General features: G+C 34.4%; 1 protein-coding gene across 1 annotated transcript; it reads right to left on the reverse strand.

Moving 5' to 3' along the window:
* Nucleotides 1–158: 158 nt before the first annotated feature.
* Nucleotides 159–22,423, reverse strand: LOC111044243. Its single transcript, XM_022329332.2, has 9 exons — nt 22,087–22,423; nt 18,128–18,222; nt 16,685–16,824; nt 13,470–13,545; nt 11,916–12,071; nt 10,697–10,903; nt 9,700–10,303; nt 9,018–9,237; nt 159–8,490 (listed from the first exon to the last, which is right to left on the reverse strand). The coding sequence occupies exons 1-9, from the start codon at nt 22,124–22,126 to the stop codon at nt 8,430–8,432; spliced, it is 1,599 nt and encodes a 532-aa protein (XP_022185024.2). The 5' UTR covers nt 22,127–22,423; the 3' UTR covers nt 159–8,429.
* Between the last annotated feature and the right edge of the window lie 888 nt (nt 22,424–23,311).

The following is a 23,311-nucleotide window of genomic DNA, read 5'->3' on the forward strand; positions in this document are numbered from 1 at the left end:
CAAATGTAATACAGTACAATATGTACATTGTGCACCTAATTTATAAATATTATTATTTACCATCTATATCTGTATAGGCCTATACTGAAATATAACTGTATAAACATACAACACAGTCAATGTTAAGCTGGGAATTCGATTGAATAAATAAAAACTAATGACAAATGTTATAATATTTATTATAATTTTCATAGGCAATAACAAGTTAATCAACAATACAATTAATAAGTATAATTATCTCGTTCAAGTATAGAGTGAACTTTGTTTAATAGCTATTCAGGAAGCATCAAATTTCCATCAATGGGTTTATAACTATTTCAATTGACATTGAGTCTGATGGAATAATTATTAATTTATTGCTCTAGCTTGCTTAACAATTATAATTGATAGACTTACAGTAGTTGCGTGGAATGATTATAGAGTTGAATGAGCGCAAAACAGAGCTACTACATTTTTATTAAACTAATAGTTTATTTAATTGATGCAGTAGACTGGAACAGTTGAATAAGATTTGGCTTTTATAGATCCTCTCTATAACCTGCTCAATGAATCGAATTCAAGTTGTTCAAAACTCTTAAGATGAGATTTCTAGAAGTAAAACATTATTTGACAACAATAGGTTACAACACATCTGTTTGATGAATTTCAAACCAAATTCTAGAAGATAATGATTATAAAAATTAAGATTACACTAAAATAATTAGAAGTGAAATCTTATAGCAATGGTGGCAAATCATTAATGTACGAAACAATATTATTAATTATGATTCTTAAATAATTATATTTCAACAAGAAATGAATATTCTACAGGTATCGAGGTATGAGTAATAGATATAATATAGGTAATAATTTTAAGATCGTTCATTCAACAAATAATAGTACAGTGCAGTATTCAATGCAGGACAGCATTAAATTCTGAATCGAAATGCGTGAATAGCTGCCTATTTTAAAATTGCGAAATACATGAAAATGCAATTCGGAAGCTTTAAAATTATAGTTTCAACATAAAAGATTATATGGAAGTTCAGTTATAAGACAAGGTTCTCAATACATTTCTATAAGTAGGAGACTAATCAAATATGAAGTGATTGTGGAAGAAACACATTCTTAAATTTGGCATAATTATGATGTTGAAAATATGATTTCTTATAAAATAGCAGAAGTAAATCTTACTATTAACTCTTCTTTTAAATTAGATATATTATCATTGTTGTGTGAATGCATTGTATTCCATGAATAAAGAACATGATTAATCTCCATAAATTTTAAAAGGAATATAAAAAGGAATTGATCTAATCTTCAAATAAACAGAATAAGACTAATAATCAAGTTGTAAAAATAAGGCAATAATAAAACAAATTTATAATATAATTCAGTCTTCTTGTGCTGTTGAATACAAGTTCCTAAAAATAATAGTATTTTTACAGAGTATCTTCGAATTTCAATTCAGAAGTTTTCAATTTTGTACTGCTGAGATGTTCAAACAGTCATAACCTATGAATTTTTAAATCATTCCTCCATTTATCGAAGGTATTGGTACCGTCGATTTGGGTTACTTTGCTCCTTCCAGGTTAGTCCGGGCGCAAATGTCATTCTGAGGTCATTTTTGGGTCATTTTTCTTCTACAATACTGTAGAAGATGTCTCAATTTCTTCGTTGGGTGTAGCATGGTATTAAGAAACGCGATGATGAAAAGTCGAAATCATAGGCAAACACCTCGAAAACAAGATGACCACCAATATTTTTAGGGTTTTGCTATATCGCTTGTATTTCAATAACCGTTCAAGATATTCAACCGTTTTTTGGACGACAATAATCCAAAAATCATCCTCTACAATTTTCGTTCAATAAAATTTTCCTCTAAAACGCATATTATATGAGTTTTAACCTTCAAAAGCCCTACAAAACATTTTTATTGATTTTTTAAAATTTCTTTCTATTAGTATCCTATTTCTAAACTTTCTTGTGCAAGAGATACAGATAAATGTTAAATCTATGAAATGTGGATAGTTTTCTTAGCTTCAAAACGATATATCTTCATGCGCTGTACGTCAATAAATGTGTTCTCCAGCGCCCTCCAAATAAAACCTTGCATGATTTATGGTGTGTTTTTCCATACGCATGAGGTACGCATACGATTTTTCATGACTACTTCAAGATAGAGACTTGCAAATGGTATTAATAGAATGTTGTTGAAAACGGCAAAAATATTCGACATCATTAAAAAATTTAAGACATTATTGACAGAAATTTTTATATCGCTTGCTATTCAGTTATTGTGAGAGATATCCAATTCATTTTACCATCAAAGTATTTAGAATTAAGCAAAATATTATATTAGAGAGAATCGTCTCATTTGGAATACTCTTTTCATTATTATATCTTCAAAAGCTTGAAACATACATTTTTCGGGAACAATATTTCACTTTCAACCCTGTAAATGTATTCGCAGTAGACATACACTAGTATTATTGGAACAGTGTTGTAAATATTTCCTAAGCTTCAAATTTTCAACTGGTTGGCTGTGAGTCCATATTCCACAGCTGGAGTGTCATCGAGAAAAAAGATAAAAGTACTGGATAGTGATGATATTGAGAAAGAGAATATTATTCAAAATTTGCCTGCAGGTGATAACAACTTTGAAGTAGCTCCTCCAGTCTGGGGTACAGATAAACAATCTATTAACAATCAATAGAGACAAAATTGAATTTGATTCACAATTTGGTCAAACTGATATAATTACTGGCATCCCCAATAGATATATTTTGTGAACTATTTGATAATAGCATAATAATTGATAATTATGCTTGTGTTACAAACAAATTTATATACAACACAAGAAGGAAAACAATATCAGCCAGTTGATAAGCAGAAAATGGAAACATTTTTGGGTATCAACCTTCTAATGGACATAAAATCATTGCCATATTACAGGGATTATTGGTCAACTTTTCCAGATTTGAATGATCAGCGTCGAAATATCAGCTCATTGATTAATGTCAAAAGGTTTGGATGACTTTTGTCACATTTACACTGCAATGAAAATTCGGTAATGCGAGCAAGAATTAAATTCTGCACAATTTAATAAATTGTATAAACTACAACCGTTATTGGATAGACTCCAAAATAATTCATAGCTTGCTATCAACCAGATGAAATCTCACGGTACGCTTGATTTGAGAATGATTGTCCATGCGTACTTGAACAAAATAGGTGGAACTTTATCCAGATTTAAAAAAATGTGCCAGGTGAAAAATGGGCATTGTCGTTCCTCAAGCGCCATCCGAGCTTGAATGGGTCGACATTGAAAGAAGTCGGGCGACAGTACATAAAGATGGTTTGAATGAATGTATCAGCAACCTGGAAGAAGTTATTGGTGATGTACCAGCAGCCACTATATGAGGGGATTGTGATGAATCTAATTTAACCGATGACCCAGGTAAGAAGAAAGTCATAGCCAAAAAAGGCTGCAAATACCCGGAACGAATTCGCAACAGTAGCAAAACCAGTATATCATTGATGATGGGTGGAAGTGCTGCAGGCGACCTCCTTCCACCTTATGTTGTGTACCCACATTACTAGTGATGTGTTGGAGCTTTGCTCTAGCAACGATATCTCATTTGAGTGTCTTCCACCCAACAGAACACACTTGACCCAGCACCCAGCACTGGACGTTGCTCCCATGACATTATTTTTGCTCCCATGAAAAAAGCTTGGCGCAAAATTTTATCACAATAGAGCAAAGGTTCTGAGTGAAAAAGTGGCAACCTCGAGAAGTCTCAATTTCCGTGTCTATTGAAGAAGTTGATGGATGCAATCAAACCAAATTTCAGAGAAAATCCTATTTAAAAGGTGTGGAATTATTCCTCTCAGCCTGGAAGAAGTGGTAACACGATTACCCCAAACAACATAGGACCCTCAAGGATTGATTGAAGATTCTTTCCAACAATCCCTTGAAGAAAGAAGGAAACAGTGGACTGACATTCAAGGTAAGAAACCTCGACTCAAATCACTGCAAGTAGATGCTAGAAAAGGTATTGGGCCAGAAGACCTACAACCTAAAGATGACTTAGAAACCCCTGGAACAAAAAACTGCCAATGCTATCTGCTAAACGCTGTAAAAGAGAAAAGAAGAAGATCATTTCAATTAGAAATAAAGCACCAAGTTCGCTGAAGTCAAGTGGAGATAAAGAGGAAAATATTGATGATTTTTTAAAATATGTAGAAGCCTTGGAGGCTGAATAGAAATAAGAGGAAATTCTCTTGTCATACGTAGAGGGAAAAACAAGATTCCAAAGACTTCCCAATCTGAAAGAAGAATGATGTAAGAGATGTAGGAGAGCATGTTGTATTATTTACTCATGAGGGAGAAACGTTTCCTGGTAAAATCGTTAAAATTAATGAAGATGATGTAAAGATAGCAGCCATGCAACCCTCCATGAAATCGTGGAAGTGGCCTACAAAAGAGGACGTTCACACCTACGGTTGGGACGATGTGCTTGGCAAAATTAACCCTCCAAAAAAATTTCCAAAAAATGATTTTATATGATTCCAGAACTGAAATTGTGTTTGTGATTCGGTGTTTATTACTCAAGGTTATTTGAAATTAGAATTATGGTTTGCAAGTTTTTATTGTTCTAATTATTCTCTTGAGATGTCAGCTCCAAGAGATTCAATCCAATACACGTGCCATTGAATACAAATTTGAATCTGGAGAAAAGGTGCTCTGCCTTCATGGACAAGTCATTTATGAGTTGAAATGTGAGCAAGTAAGAATATGTGAACAGGATAACTCACGAGAGTATCATTGTATGGGATGGAACAAGAAGTGGGGCCAATGGTTGAAAGCCGACAGAATACTAAAATATAATGAAGACAACTTGAAAAAATATCAAGAATTGGAACGCCCCCAATCTGAGGTGAAAGAAAGAATCAAAGTTGAGAGAAGAAGAGGCATTACTACAGAGAGCATTGAATCAAAAAAGTCCTAATACAGCTCACGAACTGGCCCTTCAGTTGAAGGAAAATTTTCACTGCCGATAGTAGTCCTAGAGCGGAATAAATTTATTGATGAACTAAAATCAAGAGAGGACTTTAATAATAATGATGAAAATAGTCATGTCTACAACTTGAACATTAAACAAGAGTGAACAGGCAGGTGCTGTTCAAATCAAAAAGGAAGATGAATGTGTTGAAGGGTATAATATATCATCAGATAAAGCCTCGAAATGAACATCTTACAGATCGTCAGTAGCAATAAAGCAAGAATCTTCTGATTTTGGAATTACGGATTCTGAGTTGGATTGTGACAGACAGCGTGAAGAACTTGATGGCAGTCAGACTAAGTCGTTGAACATGGTCCCTTGTTCTAATGCCAGTGATTTTACAATTGCCCAATAGAAGACCTTTCGAAATGCCCAAAGAGCTTGACAGACATCTCGTGCAGCAGCAGCAGCAGCATAAGTTATGTTGGCTGCCCTCCAAGTTTCCGCTGAAGAAAGTATTCGATACTTTCATTTATCATGCGAGCCACTTCACCTCGGTTTGGTAAAAGAAAGATTGCCAGGGATCATGCGTACTTTGCTCTGTGTAGCACTTGAGAAGAGACTGCTGTACAAGTCTTCTGTTCGACAGAGTTGAATACAAAACGATGTATACTTCACAATCACTTAAGAAACCGAATTGTGGGTCTCATATTCTTAGATTTATTAATAATGACGTGGAAAGTGCTGATTGGGTAAAATCAAAAAGGAAAAGTTTGTTTAATTAATCAGTGTGTTGCAGGTTTTCATCAAATGTCTTGTGATAAAAGCCGAAGAGTACTTCTGCGCAACGCACTACTACTTCGCTCCCAGCGACTGTCACTGAAAAAATAACGACTCATATTATGAGAAACCCAAGACACAACTTGAATAACGATCCCAGAGATAACGATCATAACCAAGACAACAGTATAAACGAGGAAATGCTAAGGGGATACGAATATTGCTCACTATACCGGCTGTGCAAGAGCGCTTTTCATTGTAGAATATAAATAGATTCTTTAGAATATAGAAGTATATATTCGTTGAATGCAGATTATATTATTATGTGGATTTATTGGTGAAAGGCATACACCTTCTGATGGTTTTCTTAAGTAAGACGTTTTTGCATTTTACTTTTTCTTCTAAGAGTGAAGATGATATTTTCTGCTCTACCTCCATTGAGATTTACGATTAATAATCTCAACGACCTGTCTAATGTACCTATCAATCAGCTTCAGATAGTAGTGCCAGACGCCATAGTGTCGAAGCTTTTTGCAAAGAATCTACTGTTTCTTGAACGGCTATTATGGTTGTTTTTATAGAGTTTTGAGATCAATTGACCTCTTTTGAGCTATTGAGAAAGTTTGCTTACTGAGACAACATATATTTGTTTTTTTAACAAGTAATTAGTTCTCTAGCTTTAATTACAATACTGTACCTACTTAATATAACACCCATAAGTGGTTTATAATAGTACCTCTATTAATTTCAAATTTTGAAAAGAGACAGTATTTTTAAATTACTAGAAAGACCTCCTAGATCCAGTAGGTATCAGGCCATCTACTTGAATTTAGAAATTCAAATTGACTTGAATGTTTCAGAATGAAAACATACTAGCTATGAATAGATAAGAACATTTTTCACAATGATACACGAATTTCATTTTACATAATATAATATACGACTATTTAAATTTGAAAATTTACTTCCAGATTACGCCTAACTATAAGGCCTTCGAAGAGAATTAGTATTCCACTAACATTTACTAAGATATTAAGAATTTTACTAACACATTATTATAGTAGGTTATTATTCGAACACAATTATCTTATCTAGAAGTTGATTGATTTTTTATTGACAGTCAGACTTTAAAAAAATATTTCCGACAGAAACTATTGATAGAAATCTCATCTGCAATAGTAATTATCGATTTCAAATGTAATTGAAAGTTAATGAAGTTGAAAACGTTTATACTGTCTGTGTAGTGCAATAGAATTTAACACATTCAAAAAGAATACGACCTAATTCATACATCATTAACAACAGAATAATCCGATTTCATTTTTTTTAATTAATCACTTTTTTATTGTTCAAGTCGAATCAAAATCGTTAGTTTTCAACTGTAATGGTGATAATATTGAAAATCTATTTATTGATTTGGCTTATTTAAGAAGTGTAGAATTAGGACTTTTTTCAATCAAACTTCAGCGTTAATGAATTTTCTGTGTAAATTTTCATCGTGAAAATTTATTTTTCTTTAGAAAAATATTCTCACATCAAGATTTTGCCAACTTGCGTCCGGGAAGTCAGTCAGTTTTAAATGTTATGCTGGGTTGAGGCATTCTTACGGAACTGTATTTTCCGTTAGCGATCGAAAATAAACTGCATTTGAGAATATTTCAAACTTGCATTTCCTTGTTCCCACGGAATTATGCTCTGTCTCCAAGTAGACCGTCGTCTTGTTGGTGGAAGGGGAACATAATTTGCGTGGAAACTACAATTCCAATCTAGCCGCAGCCGGAATCACATTAAAATCCAGAGATAGCCTCGAGCCACGAGGGCCCAAAATAAACGTGATTGTTGAATTTGTTTATTGTTTAAATTTGTAAATGTGTATTATTTTTTCGCCGTGGGTAAGGTTGAAGTAGTTTATGAATTACTTAAAGTGAATGTTTGTTGAAGATTAATATTAGTGAGTCAATTTTCTGTTCTGAGTTCTGTTTTCAGTTCTGAGTTGAAGAATGTGCAATAATTTTTTGCAGATTACTTGTCAAAATTTCTAGTAGTTAGTTCAGTCGATAAAAAGTTTAATAGAATTCAAAAGTTTGTTGTTTATAGAGTCCCATGACTCGCCCTTGAGTATTTTAGAGATTTTCTACCCCTATTGGGGGCGGTTACACAACATACAATATTATAGATAATCTGAATCAAATCCAGGTAACTAGACTAAGCTTACTAAAACTAGGCAACATGGAAAAGCTCATGTTTCTTTATAGACTAAAGAGTATTTAGCTTTGTAATGATTGATGATTGAATACAACTATTTCTTCATAAAGAACATAATTTCGCAAATCATTCAAATAAATAAAAATTTGCTTAAAACTAAAAGTTTTACTGAAAAACATTATAAAAAATTATAAAAACACTGTCTTACTATTTTATAGTAAAAGTAACTAAAACGAAATTAAAATAGTAGTAATTGCCTTGAGCTGCCATTAAATTCCAATGAGAATTCATTGGAATGGAGCGATAATTAAGATTACTGAACTAAAAAAGTGTAAATAAACTCTTCAGCTATGAAATTCTGTAAAAACTAATAAAAATTGAAATATTCTAGTGCATCTCAATTGTGTTTTTAGCCTAAAATTAGTGAATGTAAATGAGCCTATTAAATAAGAATCGAAATCATAACCTTACGCTAAGATCTTCCATTCGTTGTTTTATTCTTTTCTTCATCTCTCGGAATCTGTAAAAAAGATAAATGCGTAACATGAGTAAGAACTAATTAGAATTGGGTAATTATAAATGAGTGAGAATTACTACAATAGACACATAAAAATAGTTCGGAATGTTTAAATGAGTAGTATGATATTACGTAAACGATTTAATTATATTATGAACAATTAAAGCGGTCCCGGCTGAATAACAGTTGAGAGGCCCATTGTAGGCTGAAGTATGTATCAGGCCATGTAGGGCCTTTCAATATCGTGCGTCAGATAACCCTAGTATTTGTCCTTGTTCAACCATTTTTGACCACACCACAGTCTAGTTCAGTTCACTAAAAATTGTTCAAAGAGGAATTATTAACTAGCAGTTCGTCATGGAAAGAACGAGTATTTTTATTAATTTAGAAATTGTTACCATATCATCTTATCACTAACACCAATGAATAGGAGAGAAACATCAGGCTGCACTGTTTCTGTAAAAAAAATCAATATAATTATTATTATTATAATGGCAACAAAATGTCTATTGGTGAATGATTTGACTTACTTGGTTCGAACTCGTTTGATCTCGCGGTCCTCCTCGTGGTTGTATCGCTCGAGAATGGCCTTGCACTCGGCCGTGCTCAGGTTGAGGAACTGCGCCACCTCGCAGCTGATCTCCTCGGTGCTGTGCCTGTCCATCAGGTAGAGCTTGGCCACGTCCTCGTGAGGACCCAGCATCACACGCACCAGCAGAGGGTACTCGTCGTCTCGCAGGCGACGTTGCTCTGTCATACAACACCACACCATTACACAATTATTCCATCCTATTATCAAAATTATATACCTCTACTTGTATACAGTTTCAGATATAATTTATTAAATACAGCTCTGCGATAGGAAAGCGCTGTGTGAAAAAGTGTCTCAAATGATATGTAAAAAAGTAGCCCTTCCATTTTAGTATTTAGTATTTAGACAGTATTTGTCAAGTTACTGTAAAAAAACGCGAAGTTACTTTAGGGTCTTGACTTGGGATTTCAATAAGTCGGGTATCAAATCAAATCTATTAGCTAAATTTCATATTCTTTCCTAGATTATGTATATATGAAGAAATGTGAATATTGCTGTAGTCTTAATGACAGTCTGCGTGAATTCGCTAAGATTTGAAACGTTTCAAGAATACAAGAATTACATTACAGTATAAATTCAGAATGAATACATTCATTAGAGAAAACTGGAAATATTCTTACCACCATTATCACGCACAACAAACAAAGCGAAATTGTTCGGTTTGCTATCGACTTTGTACTTGTCGAGCATGAGGTTGATAACTTCTTGGGTGGAGACCAGTGACGTCACCCACACGGACATCTGACTTCCAAAAGGTGGCGTGAAGAAGCTGGTCTCTCGATTGTAGAAATGGCCGTTGATGGAGCAGCGTCGCTTCAGTTTGGCGTTTCTGATGCGCTTCTGACCCGAGCGGCGTTTTATCGACGTGGACCCTGTCCTCCGTCGAACAACCGCCGCGTCTTCTGATTTATCGGCAGTTGTCTCCTCCTCATCACTGCTCAAATCGAAGCTCTCTGGCACACTCAAAGACCTGTCCATACTCTTCTCCATCGAACCCTCTTCCAAGCTGTCCTCAAATGTTTGCGAATAGGTGTCCTGGAAGACTTCGTCGTTGGGCGAGATGCCAGCGCCGTTTCCGTTATTGACGGTGTCCGGTTTTCCGTTCTCCTGAACTGTGTGTGATGTTGAACTCTCCGAAACGTCGTCGGTTATGCTCCTAGACGAGTTCAAGCTGGTTGGCATTGTCTGGTAAAGTTTGTCATTCTGGTTAACTTCTCTTTCAACCTGAAATTTGAAAAATATCGATTCTTTATAAGAGCCACCCTAAATTTTGAAACCAGCAACACTAATTATTTATTGAACTATATCATTTTCATAATTAGAATATACACATCCATGAAATCACGCAAACCTAAATTTGATCAGCTGTTTTAGGACACTTGAAATTTGGGCAATATGAATGTCAACAATGCTTGTCATCGTCGACTGCGGAAGTTCACGCACAAACGAAAATACACCTTTAGCAGCAACTTATGCTACATTTGAGTTGAGTCTCATCAACTAGGCTAAATAAAAATGAAACCACGCAAACCTAATCAGCAACCTATGCTGGATTTGAGTTCAGCCTCATCAACTAAATAAAAATTAATATTGCAGATGATTTAGTAAATTACTGACCTGTAAAAGTTCATCTAGCTCATCCCAGTCAATCTGCTTGAGGTCCAATTTGGGTGGAAGAGTGAGACATTTTCCAATGAGCGATGAGCTGTTGGATGAGAGATCAGTTTTCTCAGTTTCATCGGAGCAGGCCTCACTCGTCTCGCTTGCTAGTCCATCACTCGTATCCACACTTTCATCATTGCCTTCAACTCGCTGAACTTCTACCTGCAATAAAAAGAGGAATCAGCTCGAAAATCATCACTCAAAACCTCTATTAGATTATAAGTCCTAAAATCCTCAAGTCGGGATTATAAAGCACAGCATTTTCTTTTGCAGAATTTCATTGATTACGGAAAATTTCCAAACAGCCCTCATTGATCAAAACAGCTATGTTAGCTTGTAAAATCTCATTACAAATATCTGTAAACCATCATTCTCCGTTATGAGTTAAGTGGAAGAGGAGGATCTTATTAATTCAATTTTGCTTACTACACTTGTAAATTGCCAAGTGTTAAGAAAAAGGCAATTATGTATCATATCATATCAAAATTATTCGAACTAGTGAAGCATCCGACTGTTGACAGAATATTTGATAGCTTGATATTCTCTGCCGGTTAAATTTTTATAGTGACTAATTTCACGAGAACCAATCAGAGAAGCGTTCTTTTTGAAAAAGCCTTCTCTGATTGGTTCTCGCGAAATTGATCACGATTAAAATTTAATAGACTTTTGTGCAACCGGCCCTTAGACTTCGAAACTATAGCCAATGATTAGCTTTTTCAAGGGTTTGATTGATTGGCTGGGTTAATTTGATCCTGGGGAGACATTAGAAATTAGCAATTTAACTATATTTTTCCGTTAGGGCTACTCTTGAACATGAATAAAAATTTAAGTACCCTTTTTTAAAATTGTATATTTACGAAATGTTTCGGCCATATTAACAGTATATCAACTGTGCCAAAACAACTAAAAAGTAAACCAGGATATACGATAAGATAAGATATATTTATTGATAATTGTTACAAGGCTATAAAATAAAATAAATAATAAGGCTATATAAATACTTGGATAAGGAGCAATTATTTTTTCTATCTATGAAATGCTATCACTAAGATAGAAGAGAACTCTTCTGAATTGTGTGCTTGCTTGATGATACTTCTGTATTCTGTAATCCTTAGTAAATCCTCTAGAGGAATGTGTTTCTCAACGTAACTTTTACGGTTGGTGTTTCGCTTACCTTGACTTCGTATCCATTGAACATCGAATTGCGGCATGAGTTTCTTTTTCGTATGGTTACAACAGTTCGTTGGTCATCGTCCTCCTTGAGGTGGATAACACCCATCACTCCCCAGTATATTCTTAGTGCACCTTCCAACACCAGCCTTCCATTCACCTTACACAACCAAAAAAATAACACTGAATTTTTGCTTGAAAAATAGTTCCAACTCGAGTCTTCATTCACCTCAGGCAATCGAAAAATTTTAATGTAACAAGAAATTAATTTTTCAAATTTAATTGGTTCAACTGGTGGTTTAAATTAGAGTCCTCGACTGTATGATGGATAAGGGTTGAACTCCTCCAATCTTAAGCCGGGTCCACACTGAACAAATGTTCGGCATACATGTTTGTTGGGGGGCTCAGGGACAATAATTGTTTTTCAAACAAAAAATTACTGTTTTTCCAAACATTTTCAATGTTTGCTGTAAAACATAAAAACCTGTTCTCCCCACTTACAAATATTATGCTTGGTGACTCGTGCACACTGGCCACGGGCAAACAATGTGACTGTATAAGGATACCTTACAATAGACTGTTTAAAATATAGTGAAACTTTCCACGTGAAAACTAGTAAATGTGTAGGTACTCAGAGAAACAGTTGAAAAGTCTATGAATTCTATTGATCGGAAAATTATAGTAACTTACAGTTCTGGAACGGGATACAAGAAAAGAAAAAGTGAAGGACGTGCTATGGTAGATATTTATATATTGGCACTTGAAAGAAAATTTGGAGAATCTATTTTATTATTCAATAAGCTGTGGAGGAAAATAAGAGTCCTAACATCTCGCCCCTGCCTTCAATGATTTCAATTAACACATATTTCTTAGGGTATCAGAGGTAAAGTCAAATGGACAATTGAAATTATTGAATCTTATGAAGTACCTACAGGCACCTTAAAAATGCATTTTTTAAACACTCAAAAAGTAGTACTTGATAATTAGAATAGGGGTTCCAAATTTCAGACGCATATTCAAGAATACTTCTGATAAGAAACGTATACAAGAATATTATGGGTGAAACATCATTGTAAGGTGAGCATGTTCTCAAGATAAGCCCCATCTGCTGATTGGCGCTACTTCATAAAAGGTCTGTAAAGGTTATGTTTATTGAATGAAAAATCAGAACTGTAAATCACACTCAGATTCCTAAAAGATTCTACCTCCACCAACGGTACACCATCTATACTATAGATGTATCTATGTAGAGCTATCTGCCGGGAAAAAGATAAAGTTTTGATTCAGCTATATTAATTCTAAGGCCATTATTCATACATCAGACAGTTGACTTATCAACATCCACCTGAAGGCTATGACAGTCAGGGCTCAAAATCTCTTTGTACAACTTCACATCATCTGCAAAAATAGACAGGATGAGCTACCAATGACAGCAGGAAGATCATTACTGAACACATTTACACATTTAAATTAATACAACACAGTATAAAACACAAGATAATACTGTGCTTGGAAAAAGTATATTAAGATTGAGAAAGAAGATGCAAGTTGAACTGACCTCTCTACTTCTAACTTCTCCACTTCTGCCATCAAAGAATTGATTATAGTTTTTCAATTTTGATTCTAAGTGAGACCTGCAAAAAACAAATTAATAAGAACCAGTTCTAGATTATCGAAGGTTGTAGCTGAGCATGTGAATAAGTGATGCAATTTTGATAGTATATTCCAAGTGTAAAATGAATAATTTTCATGACTATTTACTTTTTTGCAAATTGTCTATTTACTCTTTTGCGAATCGTCAAAAGTCGGACAGACAGAAGTAGTTGGTAGGTCCAGCCTAAGGCGTGCTTATGCTAAGACTGGGTTTGGACCAAACGAGGATAGAGCTAGAGCACGAATTCTGGAGCATAAAACAACCCGACAACAGCTGAAGCATAATAAATCATGTATCCAAAAAATTATGAATCCAATGTTCGTTCTCATGGCCTTAGAGCTTTCAAACTAACGTTATCCTGATTTTTATTAAACTTTGTTCAGAACGAGCACCTTTGTTTGGTCTAACCCCAGCCTAATGTTTAGTATGTCTACGATTCGCTTCTCTGTGGATAGCCTGAAAATCACATTCTCAGTTTAGTCTGAATATTTTCAAATATCTCCTCAGCAATAATATGCAATTCTTTCATATCGCTATATCAAGTTTTGATCTCGAGTAAACTATATTGGTTTTGGTTTGAAAGATTAGCGCCCGGTTGCAGAGTCATCACATAAAGTTAAAAACAGGCAGTTAACTCATTTACGAAGCCATAACTCCACTTTCCGTTGCACAGATGTCAAAGTAAACTATAGCTCCCATAAAACTAAAAACGCCCAATTAGACACATGATTTCGTTGCACAGTCGTCAGAAAGAGTTAATTTATGTCACCAATAGCTAAAAACGGTCAGTTAAGTTAAGGGCCCGAAGTCGTGCTGTTAAATCCAATATCTACAGCAGTCAAATGCATTTTAGAGGTTGTGATAGCTTTTTTTGAAAGATGTTTACGAAAAACCATCTGTATATAAGTAAATTATTTTCTCTCTCCCTATGTTTTTCAAGTTGTTTATAACTTCCAAATCGCTAAATATGGTGAGAAATCTCGCCAAAAGCCTAGAGTCGCCATATTGTTTATCAATTTTATGTGAGGCCTTTTAGGTCTGTTCACAGTGATGTCGATTGAAACTTTCCTCGATGTTAAGACATTGGTTGGATAGAAGCATGTACGAAAATGTACGGAAAAAAGTGAATAGAGCTGCAGTGTGACTAAAGGTGCGTACAGATTTACGCGCCGCGAACATGAGCAATTCACTTTTAATCAGCTGATGCCAAGCTTTTTATATATGTATCTTACCGTTTCTGTAAAAATACAGATATAATCAGCTGATTAAAAGTGAATTGCTCATGTTCGCGGCGCGTATATCTGTACGCACCTTTATGTGTGATGCAAATTCGAGATATCTATTTATTTATTGGATAGAGTAAACAATACAGTAGTCGGGAAAGAAAAAACAGGCTATTGCCCGAAATATAGCTAAATGGGCTTCGGCAAACGACTGTGCAACGACCAACCATTTATGTCAGTGATTTTAAATTATGTCTCACATTGCTATATTTGATTTTATGTAACGACTCTGCAACCGGACATAGGATTGTTAAATTTCATCATAAAAATCTTACACTGTATAGAACGGGATTTATTTGAGTGGTTCCATTCTTCAATTAGATGTTTGTAATGTAACATCAGATAATGAACAATAACAATATTTTCCCATGAACAATGTATATTACTAATAAAAGTGTTTCATACATCTGCCAGCGAGGTTTTACTTCCATCAGAACCAAAGCAGAAATGTATTAGAAACCAGAACTGAATCCAGGAAATGTACCATAGAGAAAAGATAGCATAAGAAGATATCCCATGGTATTGAGCGTTTAAGTTTCAAATTATAGTGTTAACTCAAGCCGATAGCCCTAGAAGTCCTTTTTCATGAAGATAAGGAAGTCTCTTATATTGCTGCTCTTACACTCTCATCCGGCCAAAACACTAATAATAGACAGTAATCAGCTTTAGTTAACAAAAAAACAACTTTAAATTTTGAACATAAACGACCTATACCATGGGATATCTACTTAAGCTATTTTTCCTCTATGATAATACCAAGATGCAGCTAATACTCGTAAAACTGATTTAATTCTCGACTTACTAACACCCCAATAAATTTAAACGATTTAAAAATCTTGCAATCGGTACTTGTAAATCACTGATACTCAGCGATGCACTGTATGACTCTCCTAACAACATTGTTATTGTTTCAAAGTTGTAGTTGGCTTTGGCAAAGCTGACAAAATGAAATAAGTCTTAACCTTCCGGCAGTCGCGCTGTTGTAAAAAGTACAACAGTGTCAGTTTTTTGCTGCACAAAACTATTGAATTAGGTGGTGTCAGTAAATGAGTCACCTATGCATTTCAAAACTTTCACCCAATCACTCCACTGAGTTACAGTATCAACCGAGCAATGGTTTAGTCTTTAGGTGCCATTTAGTCGCGACAGTGCATAGGTCGCACTGTGCATAAGATAGGGAAAGACTGTATACGGGGACTGTAAACAAACCAATAACACAGAATTGATGGCTTTGCTTGATGTACCTTATTGGGCTATGAAATGGTAACCATCCAAATGTTCATAGGCGTAAAATAATCCAAGAAGATGGAAAAAGTAATTATAGAATTAATTAATATGTTTTGACAGTAAACAGAGTACATAACACTTGGAAAATTGGATGTTGTAGAAAATACAACACGCGACTGCTCGTGTGATTGAGTAGGGCGCGACTACCGGAAGGTTAAATTGTTGTCTTCTAAGTTGTAACATACGAACGAATGTAATAAAATTTACTTTATATATATATATATATATATATATATATATATATATATATATAATATATATATATATATATATATTATATATATATATATTATATATATATATATATATATATATATATAGATAGATAGATATTGTGGAACTTTTCCATAATAAAAATATTGATTCAACTGTCAATTCCACTTTGTTGACCCAACACGATTGCAGTTTCGTGTTGACCTGTAGTTTGGTTGCTAATGTAGACCTGTGTGTTGTTTTAAAACACCCAAACTGCAAATCTGTTAGTTGATTAGTAAAGTGGAATATCAGTGTTTTTTAAATACCAACGATTATATGAATACACAATATTACCTTGGCATATTGGGCCCACAAGACTTGTTCTCGACTTTTCCGAAGCTAGTGTGTGATTCGACTCTAGTTCCATGGCCAAAGAGTTGGGGCCCGAACAGAGCTCCATAGCATGGCACATGACAGTATGGCACACCTTTATGCTGCAATAAAACAACAATAATACACTCAATTCTGCATTAATTCTTAGCTTACACTTGAAATATTCTTCAACTTACTACAATAAAATGTTCAAACTCATGAATTTAATTTATCTTTGTTTTATTTATTCATCGTGTTACTAAACTTATAAATCCACGTTTGTTTGTTTTTGTATCGTCACCACAGTCATTGACAACCTTTAAATGTAAAAACATGAATTATCAGCTAAGCATCATGCAACACGTCGTTTCTGCCCGATGCTATTGTATGATGGTTGCTTTGTCTCTACTGCTTTTCTATGGCGCAGCATCTACTTATTGTGCACAGATATCTTTCAAATCTTTCGGCATTCGAGGCCTTATTTTATGAAGAATCGTATTCTACTATAGATTCACTGTGAATCAGATAGTAGAGTACAGTACAGGTGTTCTTACGCCTAGTATTGTTCTAATTTTAGGCTCAGCTCGTATCAAATTCAAATCAAATAACAAACAAGAGTGTTCTCATGTAGAACAATTCTAGTATACAATTTGAACAAGATTATCAGTATTCCTTCTGAGAACAAACTTGCGAAACTTTGGTTTCAGGAAGAACTCTCTTGAGCAAAACGGCTGGAAGACGGAAGCAATTGATGTGGTTCATTAAAGAAGTACTAATAGTTCCCAATGAGGTTTCTGAAGCAACGTAAATTTCAGATCTATCAATACTACTGGAAACTTGATAAAATTGTTAAATTCCAACTATGATCCAGCCCCACGCTTCAGTCCGCAATCATATAAGTGTTTGAGTCATCAATTATTACTCTTTTGTAAATGATCGTATATTCATTTTATTTTTGAAAATAATAGTAGGCTGAATTAATTTGTTGAGGATGCAAATGGGGGTTTTATCTGTTGTCTCCATTAAGAAAATTATTAGTAATATAACCAGGAAAACCAATGTCTTATAGCCACCCAAGGGCCTTACCTGAAGCTTTTCATTTATACCAACATTTTCAAATATATTTATATCACATGAAAAAAGGGAAGTATCACTTCAAATAACCAATAAGTTATCAAAAACAAAAATTTCCAACGTCGAGTTGGTTATACACAGATTAACTTGATAAATCACTTTCATTTTTACTTGATAGATTATAATATAGTCGCATACCACCTGTGTTTTAATAGATAGTACTTTAAAGCAAATAAGAGCATAGATAACTCTTTATTTTTTAGTCCTTTAGTAATACCTCTTACTTACAAACTGAAAAAAAGGCTTTCTAAAATAAACATAAATTTGAAATTAACCAAAATTTCAACCTACCTCTGCATGTTGGCCAGGATTCAATCTTTTACCACATTCTTCGCAACGCAAACACTCTGGATGCCAGTCGTAACCCAGTGATTGCTTTCTTTCAGCTAAAAACAGGAACAATGTAAAAATATTAAAGTATAAAATTTCTGTTGAAAAGCTATAGGTCTATCACCTTAATTGCCGGTTGCACAACAGCCGTTTAAATTTTAACCGTTATTAATTCCAAGAGAACCAATCAGAGAAGCCGTCTTTTCAAAAAGGTCTTCTCTGATTGGTAGGTAGGCTACTCGTGAAATTAATCACGATTAAAATTTAACCGGCTGTTGTGCAACCGGGCCTAAATGTCTTAAATAAACAATAAAGTCTGATACCTACCGCATTCAATGAAAGCTCATCTGTATTACAGAACCAATACCTTAAGCTAGCTTATATCACTTTTGATGCCCTCAGTTTTATATTATAGCCTACATCAAAAAGTGAAAATTATTTAAGACATCAAAGAAGAGTTACATGTAAGTTAAGTTAAATTACTACCAAAAACATTACTTTTATTCGACGGTAATGCAAACCTCATACCGCATCTACATGTTGGCCGGATGAAGGCCAATGTCGACCAACGCCAGTGTTTGGATTTCCAACGCTGGCTACCGATAGCCTTGTTTAATGCGCACTGGTCACATTGCAGGCCAGCCAGCTTACTGGTCAACATGTACATGCGGCATAAGATATTAGAGTTTTAGGTCTTGATCTTACTTACCTTAGTGACAATGCTCAAATTGTGCTTTAATAAGGTAGAACCGTAACCGAGAACCAGCCATGTTCTTTTGGCTTTTATTTAAGGGTTGTCGATCTACTATTAATATTAACCCTGGAATGGTAAGCATTCGTAAATATTACTACCTGCTACAATTAGAGTGCTACAACTTTTTGTCTGTCAAGTTGGCAAATGTGCCCAGCCAGCTAATCGTTCTATTGCACAGCCTTGGGTCAGTGACATTTCGCCAGTCGTGTAGTGTGTTTTGTTTGTGAGATATTATATACCAGTAGTGATATTTACGAATGCTTATGGATAGTGTTACTTTTTGTGAACTTTCTGATAATTGATTTCATCACTTTTTACGTTCGTGTTGTGATTTTTTGTGGATTAACTATTGAATTTAGATTATATTTTATTATAGTTTTATGGTGTAAATAGTTTGCAAATACTATGGCTCTCAGTTCCTCTGAGATTGACAGGCTGCTGGACATTCCAACAATCGACAGTGACAGCTCTGTAGATCACGGTTCAAGTGACAGTGAAGTGGATGGGATTTTATCTAATTCTGGCTCTGACAGCTTTGAACCATCTTCTCAATCATCATCAGATGATGATTATGAAGAGAAAGTACCTAAACCCAGAAAGATCAAACGAGTTGGGAAAAAGCGTAGTATCAGTGAGCTATTGAAATCAATGAACAGTAAAGGAAAAACCTCTCATGACTTGCCTTCACCATCTCAAGACTCTTCTTCATCTCATCAAAATCTCAATATTCCACCACAAGACCCAGACACTGTTATTCTATTGAACTCAAACTTGCTCTCACCAGCACAATCTCAACCCTCTTCTTCATATCCAAATCTGAATATTCTACCACACGACATGGAAATTGATACTGTGCTGAACCCAGATGTACCTCTCTCAGCTCAAGCCTCTTCTTCATCTTCTCATCTGAATCTTGAAGCTCCACCTCAAAACCTGGAAACTGACATTCTACAACTGAGTCCTCAGAGCTCTCAGTCTAGGACAACCAGAGTGATCAAAGGGAAAAATGGCTACTGCTGGACAAAAGAACCCAGAGCTTCAGTATCAAGAACCCGTGCTAAAAACATTGTTTATGTGGCCCCCAAGGTGAAAGGGACTGCTAATAATGCCATAACACCTTCACAATCATTTCTGTCTTTTATCACTGACGAAAATATTGCAGAAATAACAAAGTTCACAAATGAAGAAATTTGTCGAAAGAAAGCAAAGTATAGAGAAATAACAGCATCAGTTGAAATAACAGATACCTTAGAATTGAAGGCCTTTACAGGAGTGCTCTTGTTTTCAGCTGTACACAAAGATAACCATCTCAGTATGAAAGACATGTTTGATAGTGTGTCTAGTGGGAATATGTACAAAGCTGCTTTCAGTGAAAAACGATTTTCTTTTCTTCTTGATTGTTTACGATTTGATGATAAGGAGACTCGGGAAGACAGGAGAAAAACAGATAAATTTGCTCCAATAAGAGATTTCTGGGACTCACTTATAAAGAAATGTATTGAAAATTATGAGCCTGGCCCCTACCTTACAATAGATGAGCAGCTTTTAGCCTTTCGAGGTAGGTGCCCATTTAAAATGTATATTCCGAATAAACCGAGCAAATATGGGATAAAAATTGTAATGATCTGTGATGTTGGAACCAAATATATGTTGAATGCAGAGCCATACTTGGGTAAAGGGAGTACAGGAAGAGGCCAGCCTGCCAGTCATCATTATGTGAAAAGCCTCTCAGCACCGTTTCATGGCACAAATCGCAATCTCACGATGGACAACTGGTTCTCATCTATTCCCCTCACTATTGAACTGAGTAAAGCTCCAATTAATCTGACAGTAATAGGTACTATCAGGAAAAATAAAGGAGAACTACCAATGTGCATGATCTCTCCAAAAAACAGGGAGCTTGGAGATGTTCGGTATCTATTTGATGGCACAATTACACTTGTTTCCCAAAAAGTGAAGTCCAATAAAACAGTATGTCTAATTTCGAGTATGCATGATAGAGGAGGAACCTCTGCATCTGGGAAACCAACAATCATTGAACACTACAATCAGACTAAAGGTGGCGTTGATGCATTTGATCAGATGTGTAGTGGGGTTAGCTGCTCTAGGAAAACAAAACGTTGGCCAATGTGTGTCTTTTTTGGAATGATAAACATGGCTGGAATAAACTCTTATATTGTTCACAACATAAATCTGAGGAAGAAAGGTGAAAGTCAAATTTCAAGGAAAGTGTTTCTAAAGGCAGTATGTAGAGACTTTGTAACTCCCCTTCTAGAAAGAAGACTTCAACTGCCAACCATTCAAAGATATTTAAAAAACATCATCTCTGAAGTGTTGAATATAAGATCTGAAGCTCCTGAATATCCTCCAAGAAACAATAGAACAAATTGTAAAATTTGCCCAGCCAAGAAGCGACGGATGACAACAAATCACTGCCTCCAATGTGGCCTGGCATACTGCAATGAGCACCGTGGTGGAGTTTGCTACAACTGCACTCATCAAAACTAAACGTTGGAGATCTTTGCAATTACATTGATTATGCACTGTAAATATTTTTTCCTCACCTTTTTATTTTATTAACTTCCATTTACATCAGTAGTAATTGCATAAATACTGCATATTCTATTAAATATATATTTTTTTCTAATACATTGTCATAAATTGAAGGTCCTTTAATTCTTATCAAATATATATATGAAATGTGAAGCAATTCAAATTTTTGTATTCTAGAATGTTTTTGAATGTAATAAATAATAATATTGACCAGTAAAAGTATTATTTGTAATATTCTTAAGAGTCAGAAATATATTTTTTTAATGAGTAGTAAAATTTACGAATGCTTACCAATAGTGTAATTCCTAACAAGCTTACCGCACCAGGGTTAATAGCCAATAGCCTAGAATTGCATAATAATAAATTTTTTGCATAGTGATAAAAGATAATTAGTCTATCACCTCTATATTGCTCTCTGCAATATATAAGTTGAAAAAAATAAATTATTTGCATTGAACCACTAAAATAATAGCTGATAAACCTCAAATAAAAATGTTTTACAATGATAAGATAATATTATTATAAATTAGAAGTTAAGTAAAGGTGGGTAGCTTTAAAATAGCTACCTACCGTAATTGTTAGGTGTTATTACAGTAATAGACAGGTAACTTACCAAAATAAACAGGTTTTCCACACTTATGACACTTCCACATAATATCTAAATATATGTAAACACAAATTAGTAAAGATATAAAAAATTGACAATCAACAAAAATAAAAATTATTTCTATCCAAACTATCTTTCCATAAATTTGATAGTTTCAGCTTGAAAATTTTGTATCTCATACTCTTAGTAAATAATCGGAATCTCACTACTTTTATTGATTGATAACAACTACAATAAAAACATCAATGAAAGAAAATCAAAACACTTTTTACTTGAAATTTAAAATTTTGTTTTGTTTTATGCTTTTCTTTCTTGCAGAGGACTTATACTAAAATAAAAAGCAAAAAGCAACAAGAGTATGGGAAAATCATCATAATTTCACATCTCCAAAAATCATAAGCTGACGTACAGCTAGACTGTGTAAGTGTAAACATAACCTGAGAATTACTAAAACGTAAGAGGTATGAGGTGAGAGAAAGGTTGAGAGCTAGGGTTTTGGTTTCAAATATCGATAATAATGAATCATGTTATAGTCAAAATGTTTTGATGAATCTTGCATTTCTCCATCTCAAACATACTTCTGTTGTATAGTTTGACTATATGCCAACGTATGATTTATAGCGATGCGATATTTTGCCTACCCAATGCAATGAAACCTGCAAGATTATAGAGTAGCACTGTTAACACAAAGCTCTTGAATAAATTCCGAAATCTAATTTTGAAAAATAATATTGAATATAGATTTACTAACCTATCAATTATGTCAAATATAAACTTCCATGAATTCTTATGTATTTCATTTTTATTCATATTTCAAAATAACTTCACTATCATAGTGTAGAAGCCAACGAGCTAAAATATTGTAAACTATAGAGTGGCCGCTATTCCTGTTACGAATTGAACATGGGCAGCCATGACAGAGAGAGGCAAGAAGCGGCGGAAAATTTGAATGGCGCAAATCAGTTATATTTAATAAATACTACATTGAATTTCTATTGAGCATTTTAAATATATGTATTACAGTTGTTATGCATCCATAAAATTAATTGTTTGAATTGCTTTTCTTGAAGCCTTGGTGAAATTAATGTAGCCCAAGTTACAGTGTTAATACTGCTTAGCCGTACAAGTGCTCCACTAAGTTGAAATGCCATACCGTAACTGCAAAATCATGATTTTAAAAATTGGATTATTTTTTATGATATTTTGAGTAGGGAATTCGTAAAAACTAGTT

The sequence above is a fragment of the Nilaparvata lugens genome, chromosome 2 (assembly GCF_014356525.2).
Source record: "Nilaparvata lugens isolate BPH chromosome 2, ASM1435652v1, whole genome shotgun sequence".
NCBI lineage: Eukaryota > Metazoa > Arthropoda > Insecta > Hemiptera > Delphacidae > Nilaparvata > Nilaparvata lugens.

Bases quoted from the DNA above. Each gene is read 5' to 3' on its own strand.
- LOC111044243 (XM_022329332.2), bottom strand. From the start codon at position 22,126: ATGTGGAAGTGTCATAAGTGTGGAAAACCTGTTTATTTTG. The intron at 10,904-11,915 runs GTAAGCGAAACA...TTTTTATTGCAG, and splicing joins TCAATGGATACGAAGTCAAG to GTAGAAGTTCAGCGAGTTGA. The intron at 10,304-10,696 runs GTCAGTAATTTA...TTCAAATTTCAG, and splicing joins AGCTAGATGAACTTTTACAG to GTTGAAAGAGAAGTTAACCA.